Source organism: Pinus tabuliformis, chromosome 1_1, assembly GCF_031772625.1.
Source record: "Pinus tabuliformis cultivar Carrire ecotype Pingquan chromosome 1_1, CPIR1, whole genome shotgun sequence".
In the NCBI taxonomy this organism is placed as follows: domain Eukaryota; kingdom Viridiplantae; phylum Streptophyta; class Pinopsida; order Pinales; family Pinaceae; genus Pinus; species Pinus tabuliformis.
In genome coordinates this window covers 943,481,666-943,489,043 of record NC_142297.1, presented here as the reverse complement: position 1 = coordinate 943,489,043, position 7,378 = coordinate 943,481,666, and the positions used below count along the sequence as shown (strand labels likewise).

Genomic DNA, 7,378 nt, shown 5'->3' with positions numbered 1-7,378 from the left:
TAGGTTTACGATATAATATAACGTTTTTAGGACTCAATGTTTTAGGTTTTAACTTTTATAATATACTATAACATTTTCAGGTTTAATATAAAATAATATAATGTAACAAGGTGTTTTTTTCTAGGTTATAACAAAAATTTATATTAGTGTTTAATCTAATTATTTAAGTTTAATAATAATAATATTAGGTTTGTGAATATTTTTGGTTCGTCTAGTCAAGGTTAGGGGCGTGTATTGGAATGTTGATGTTTTAAAGATAGTATGGTTTGTGAGAGCATTTGTAGATGGCAACAATATGAAGAAATGTGAATTGAGGTTTAAGAAGAGGAAATGTGAATTGAGGTTTAAGAAGAAGAATATAAAGTAACCAAATAGAAAAGCAAAGAGTACGTGGGAAGGAAATTTGGGGAGTACGTGGGAAGGAAATTTGGGGTTTGAGATTAGAAGCACGAGGTTTGATTAATACTTTATGATTTAAGGTTACAAAGTCAACATTTGTTCGAAAATGACTGGAAATTATCAAATTTAATTATAATATTAAATTATTGAAAATCATTTGTTTTTTGGTGTCATCTTTCTATATTTTTTCAATATTTTATACTAGAACCTTCCCCATATGGAGACTTTTTGTAAAGTATTGACTCCAAGTGATACACAGTCCTAGAACCTAGTTACTTGGTTGTAATTTTTAGCACCTAAAATGTGTAGCACCTAAAAGCTAAATATCTTTAGCGTACTCCCATATCGATATTTTATTTAAAAACACAAGCTCGTGGTATCATTGATTTTCCACATATTGGTTCTTGGTCACAAAAATATAGCAGGAAGGTGTTGAGGAATAGAGCCTAAGGGCTAAATGCCCTTGCATATCAGCATATTAATGGTTTATAAAAAAGTCTATGCTGGATTTTACAATATGAAGTACCTAAACTTACCTAGTCACAACCTTTATCCAAAGTTACCATTGAATATCACCTAAGAGCTAGACACCCTTAATTTATAGACATATCATCGACTCATTTCACGGTTTCATATATTTATTCGTCAATGCTACCCTAACTCGATGTTAAAATAACTAGCATTTGCACTAGATGTTGCAAAGAAAACACCGTAAGGCAATGGATAACATATAACACTATGTAAAGCCATCAATAACATATGACACTAATTAACGCTTCTTTGACCCACCACCTCCGAGCTGGCACCCGCTGCGCTGGCAACCAACACCCGCGCAATTTCAAACGAGCCCTCGCGCCAAACATTCATTTGCACAACCGGAACAGGTCCTCTCGAGCATTCGTTTCTCCCGCTCACGGTGCTTGCTCATTTGCTCCATTCGCACAACCGGAACAGGTCCTCTCGAGCATTCGTTTCTCCCGCTCATGGTGCTTGCTCACCTCGCAGGTCCGCTCGCAGTGTTGAATCCCGGCAGGCTGTGCCCCAGGCGTAAGGTAAATTATACTCTGTGAACAATGACATCCACCATTTTGCAACCAACACCCGCACAATTTCAAACGATCCCTCGCACCAAACATTCATTTGCTCCATTCGCACAACCGGAACAGGTCCTCTCAAGCATTCGTTTCTCCTGCTCACGGTGCTTGCTCACCTCGCAGGTCCGCTCGCGGTGTTGAATCCCGGCAGGCTGTTCCCTAGGCGTAAGGTAAATTATACTCTGTGAACAATGACGTCCACCATTTTGGCAGGTGCCCGGAAGGCCCAAGCATACGAATCCCACCCCGTGCTGCTAAAAATTGTCTGCATTGGCAGCTCCCAGCGTCTTGCGAAACATATACATTCAAGGTCTCCATTTGGGCACAGGTTCAAGTGACACTGAAGGTGTTTTCCCATTGCATCGTAATCAGTTACCAAATTTATAACGAACCACTTAGCCATCCAGACATCTTAAATAGTTTTTAGGACGTGGTTTAATGGTTAACAGTTAAGTAGGGAGGTCTAATCTCAAGAAAAATTATATATATCTGAAAATTGCTCCAAACGCGGTCCAATCTCAAGCAAAATTATATATATTTGAAAACTGCTCCAAACACAATTTTTTTAGTTGAAAAAAAAATACAATAAACCATCGCCATTACAATTGCAAACTCAAGCTCCTACATCCAGTGTGCTTGATTGTGTACTACCCACTTAGCCATGGAGGCCATGAAAATCAGATAATCCTAAACCACCACCATTGCAAGCTTCCTGCATCCACTGTGCCTGCCTGTGCACTTTGCCAGGTGCATGGTTTATTTGGGCTTTTCATTGGGGTGAGATTTTGAGTACAAATATATTCAATTCTGTGAGAGGAATTTGGTGCACATTAATTTTCACATGCTTGCTAGGAAGGATGACCATGGAAAAATGCAAGGGCGCCAACTGGTGGAGCATTGATGTAAGAAGTAGGCTCAGACTACCTGAAGTATGTTGCCACATTTTCTTTATCCTCCTTTTCAACTGGAAACATTTTCCAATGCTCCTTTGGTGTGGTGCCATTGCTTTCTACAATAAATGAATTATACCTTGCTATTTTAGCAACAAAAAATATAATTGCAAGTGAATCTCATTTTCGTGTCAAATCAACAACCTTTTTCTCGAACTTCTTGTTCCTACTTGCTGAAAGAAAACTGTGTTTTTTGTTATCAACCTTGAATATTTCTTTCATGTCTTCTCTTGCATTATTATGGCGATCTGGGTTCTATGTCAAATGAAGTGACCAGAATGTCATAAGATTAGGTTAGTAATGCAAGCAAGGCAATGATTGCATGTACATTTTGAATTGGTGCCTCAACAGGTGCTAGCATCTCTAACAATTTTTTGAAGTGATTGATGTTGTTGGCCACATCTTATGTTGTCATCTTTATTTGTGAAAACTTCCTCAACTATATCTTAGGATGACAACTTGATATTCATAAATGTTGAACATCTTGAATTTCAATTGATTGTTGTGTTTGGCTACATATTAGGAGCCTCCTCTTTATTTGGTGAAGTTCCCTCAGACAAATCTCACAATTTTGGTGTTTTGGCACTGCTGATGTGAGTCATTTGATCATTAATTCTCAAAATGCTACAAGTAAGAGTCCTGTGATTATTAGTTTCCCATTTGTTGATTCTAGCAATTCATATGGTATGTTTGACTTCATCTTCTTCCAGAATGCTAAATGATCTTGTTCGATAATGGAATTCCCATTTGCAGCTTCCAGATGAAATCCCATGCTGTTAAATTTTACAACCAGATCTATTTTAGACAAAGAAGAAAGTCAAGCTAGCTACAGCCATGGTTCTGGTGTACTTTGAGACTTCTAATTTGCATGGGTGTTTGTTGTATTGCTTGTTCTTTTTCAAATAGGTAACCAACCTGAAATTAAAGTCTGGCCTTCCTTATGAACAGACCATTAGCTTTGGTATCAAATATTGGAAAAAATTCCAGTGATCAAAGAGAGATATTGAGCTTGTGTTCGCAACACTAGAGTGCTCAGCAATTGGAATCAAATTTATTGATTAAGGCATGAATGTATAGCAAATAAAAGACATACCATCCACTGAAATATTTTAATTTTAGCAGGAAAAATGATGTATTCACAGTGGACAAATATTAGAGAGAAAAATATACGATAGAGAATTGCAGTGCTTTGGAAATAAAATGCATGAGTCAACCTTACATTATCTTGAATTCTCCCACACTTACAGAGTGTGACTACAATTTATCTATTCAAGTTGTTCCTTGATTATCATGTTGTCTTCTCTGTTGCATTCTCCTCTGTCTGTCTTTTTTTGTGACAGTTTTTTTTGCCTCATTATATATTTTTTTATTATTTAATTAAATGTATTCAATACTTCTCTATAGATAAAGGCTAAAATGATTTTTTCTTCCTAAAGGGCTATTCATAAAGCAAGGGTCAGTTAACCTTCCTAAAGTACTATTTAGCTGTCCTTACATAGACAGTAAGACAAAACCTTGCTTTCTAGGAGATGCAGGTCCAGAGGATATGTGAAGATTAACAAAAAATCTAACATTCAGTATATTCATCTTGCATGTTTTAGTTGATGTATTTCCTGCATTTGCTATCCCTGATAAACATGATTATTTGTTTGCCTCTTGTTAGAAATGGGTAATTCGGGGATAATTGCTGCACAAGGCCTTGGGCTAACTTGGAATGTGTGTTACTCAATTTAAAATTCTGTTGTTGTTAACTCAATGTAGCTTAGTGTTACTGCCACCTGATTCAAGAAAAAAACGAAGTTGGATAAATAAGCTTAGAGTGTATTGTCTGAAGATCCAAGGCCCAAATTATTTGTTGAAGCCTGAATTTTATATTACCATGTATTGACTGAAAATCTAGAAATATATGGTAGTATTTTTTTTCTTGAGCTTTACTGTGTTATCAAAAAGCCCTATTTCTTTTCAACTTGTATGGATGTCTGGGGCTTGGCATGGTTTTTTGGCTGGATGTTTACACAGCAGCTGTGTGAAGGCAAAACACTCTTCTGCTTTATATTTGTTGTAACTTGTTTTATGGTGCATCTATAGGCTGCAATAGTCAGTATATGTTGATGCAAACTTGGAACCCCGACGTTACCCCTATTAATACAGAGTTGGAGATCCATGTTAAAATGAATTACTGTATTGTGTTAATGCTGAGTTGGGGGCCATGCTAAAATAGGTTACTGTATTATATTAAGTTGGGTGTTAGGGTTCAAAACTCATTACACATCTAATAAATATTAAAAACTCGTCCAAAAGCCCAAACAAGAAGATTCAATCCGTAACATATGCAATAGAAAATTCATCCAACAATCTACAGAGGAGAATGCCACTATGAAAACATATACCCACCATAGCACACAAACTATCTATAACCTGATACCATCAATCACAAAATCCATGAAGAGATGGCATATCTGCAACTGAAAATTAAAACAGCAGAGAAAAATTCTTTTAGTTCTTTTCATGTCCCTAAATGCCCCTTACACAGGTGAAGGCCTAATCTCTGAAAGCCTAAGGTGAAAGCCTAATCTCTGTAAACAACCTTAATATTAGATTTCAGCCAAAGATACAATTCTGATATATACCATACAATGACAAGAAGCACCTTTCACCAATGCAAATAACCCAGAACTAAATAATATTGCATTTCTAATTTATGAGCTGATATGCCAACCAGTCTTCAACCAGCAACTAATATACCATGCAATACTATGAAATAACACCATTCACTTATCACCTATTGACCGATTATCTGATTCAGATGCTTCAGTCACAGGGCCCATTGTCCTCGGATCGTCCATATGTTTAGGGGGAGATAACTATGTCCACACTTTTTCTTTCGCCTCATTTTTTCTTATACTTTCTTCTGTAGTACTTATCATTAGTATCATTTGGTTCGTTTTTCTTGCTTTTATTCCAGAATTTGTCCCATCTTATTTTTATTAGATGTGGCATTTTGTTAAATTCTTCTAATCTTTTGTTCCATTCTGGGAAACTGTTGATATTTTCTGCTTGCTGCTCTTCCATTTTCCTCAAAGACTATGTTGTTCTTCTAGCTTCCTCCAAGATTTTACATATTTTTGCCAAAAAACTGCTTCCGGTGGTTCCATCTTTAATGATCATCCAAGCTGGCACGAGTTCTGCTTTGTTATCACTGAAATGTTATGGGGAGACACTGTAATGTTATGGGAAGATTTTTAGGGCCCAAGATTTTGCATATTTTTGCCAAAAAATTGCTTCCGGTGGTTCCATATTTAATTACCATCCAAGCTGGCATGATTTCTGCTTTGTTATCACTGAAATGTTATGGGGAGACACTGTAATGTTATGGGAAGATTTTTGCCCTAAATTTTAGTAGATCACTAAGGTTTTTTCATTTTTTACATTTTGTATATATATTTTTTAAAACTTCCTTTCTGTTCAAATGATAAGATAGCAATTCTAGCATAAAGGTTGTCTGGTATTTCAATAGCGCAAACAGTCTTACAGTGCAGAACTAATCATTCAATAATCAAGCAGTAACAATGTAACCCATATCCACTATTCTGGTGAACCAATCCATTTCATAGCATTTCCAAATAATTCTAAACAAATCGTCAGCATGAAAATGCTAAAAAAATTACAGAGTTAGGGATCTTAGATATCATTACAGTTACAGAGATGCCTGCGACAATAAGGGGGCTTCAACCCAGGCCTGGATAACCTCCGGAGTTCTCTAAAGCATTCTATGTCAAAATTCATTTTCTTCATCAGTCTTCTCTGCGTGGCACCGAAGCGAATGCTGAAGAAGCTCTGGAATGAAGGATTTCTGGATGTGTTCAGGAAAAATATATATCCAGCCATGAAGTAAATTGATGTAAGAAAGAAGCAAATGGGCTCCATCACATCCCATGACACTTTCCAGAATGTCAACCTCATTAAACCCGCTGTCTGAAGTCCAAAAAACCCCAACCCCACCCGTAATTCTGTCATGGCATGACTCTGAGCTTTCTGATCAATCTCCTCCTTTTCTTTCTCCAGTCTCTCCAGCTCTTCCTTGTAAGGATGGCTCTTCGTTGCAAGGGGCGTAGGCATGATCTTCTCGAAAGCTCTTTCTATCTAAAACCACACCAAAGAAAAAAGAATATCAGTGAAACCACAACCAAAAATCCCAAATCAGTGAATCCTGAGCCCCAGAAATGCTAAAGAAGCTCTAATTTAGATATACCTTGTAAGGATGAAAATAGACAGTCTTTTTCAATATGAGAACATGACCCGATTCGTCAAGTAGCTTCGCTATTCATTTCGCTTCTTCCTCTGAAGTCCCCTCCAGCAACTCCACGCAAACTTGCAACAACTCGTCATATGAAATGCGGTCGTCGTGAATCCACTGTATTCTTTTTTTGGCATCCTCCAACCGGACAAATCTCAGCAATCTCCTGCCGTCCTTCGCCGATATCTGCCCGGCAGGAGGGCGGGCGTTCAAATACTACAATTGTTCCTGCCATTGGAAGAATAGTTGGGAAGGAGGGAAAAGGTGGGACTGAAACTGAGATTGGCTCACCTTCGTCTGTTCCTGCCTGTACAGGAAACGGGAAGGGTGGCCACCAAAGGTGGTCTGCAGTTTAAAGGTCGAAACTCCGCGGAAACGAAGGGCATCAAGGGCATTGCGGAGGTATGCGCAGGTTCTGCGATTGGCAATAACCATGAATTCAAATCACAGTGACCACTCCATTCCGCCCGTGTCTCTTCCCCTTGCCATTGATCTAACGCTTGAAATTTGTGTAATCGTCTAACATCTAATCGTATGGTGCACAAAATGACACGTAATCAAGGAAGGGAGTTGATTCCAGAGGGAACGCCTTACTGCGTAAATATTAGAGTTTCCAAAATTTTGTAATAATATGTGTT

At 37.7% G+C, this 7,378-nt stretch overlaps 1 protein-coding gene across 1 annotated transcript; it reads right to left on the bottom strand.

The window, feature by feature from the left end:
• Positions 1-6,124: 6,124 nt before the first annotated feature.
• LOC149217586 (calcium uniporter protein 3, mitochondrial-like) lies at positions 6,125-7,175 on the bottom strand. The gene is made up of 3 exons (XM_089390293.1): positions 7,032-7,175; positions 6,816-6,926; positions 6,125-6,586 (listed from the first exon to the last, which is right to left on the bottom strand). Exons 1-3 carry the CDS (start codon positions 7,173-7,175, stop codon positions 6,125-6,127), a joined length of 717 nt encoding a protein of 238 aa, XP_089246419.1.
• Positions 7,176-7,378: the final 203 nt, after the last annotated feature.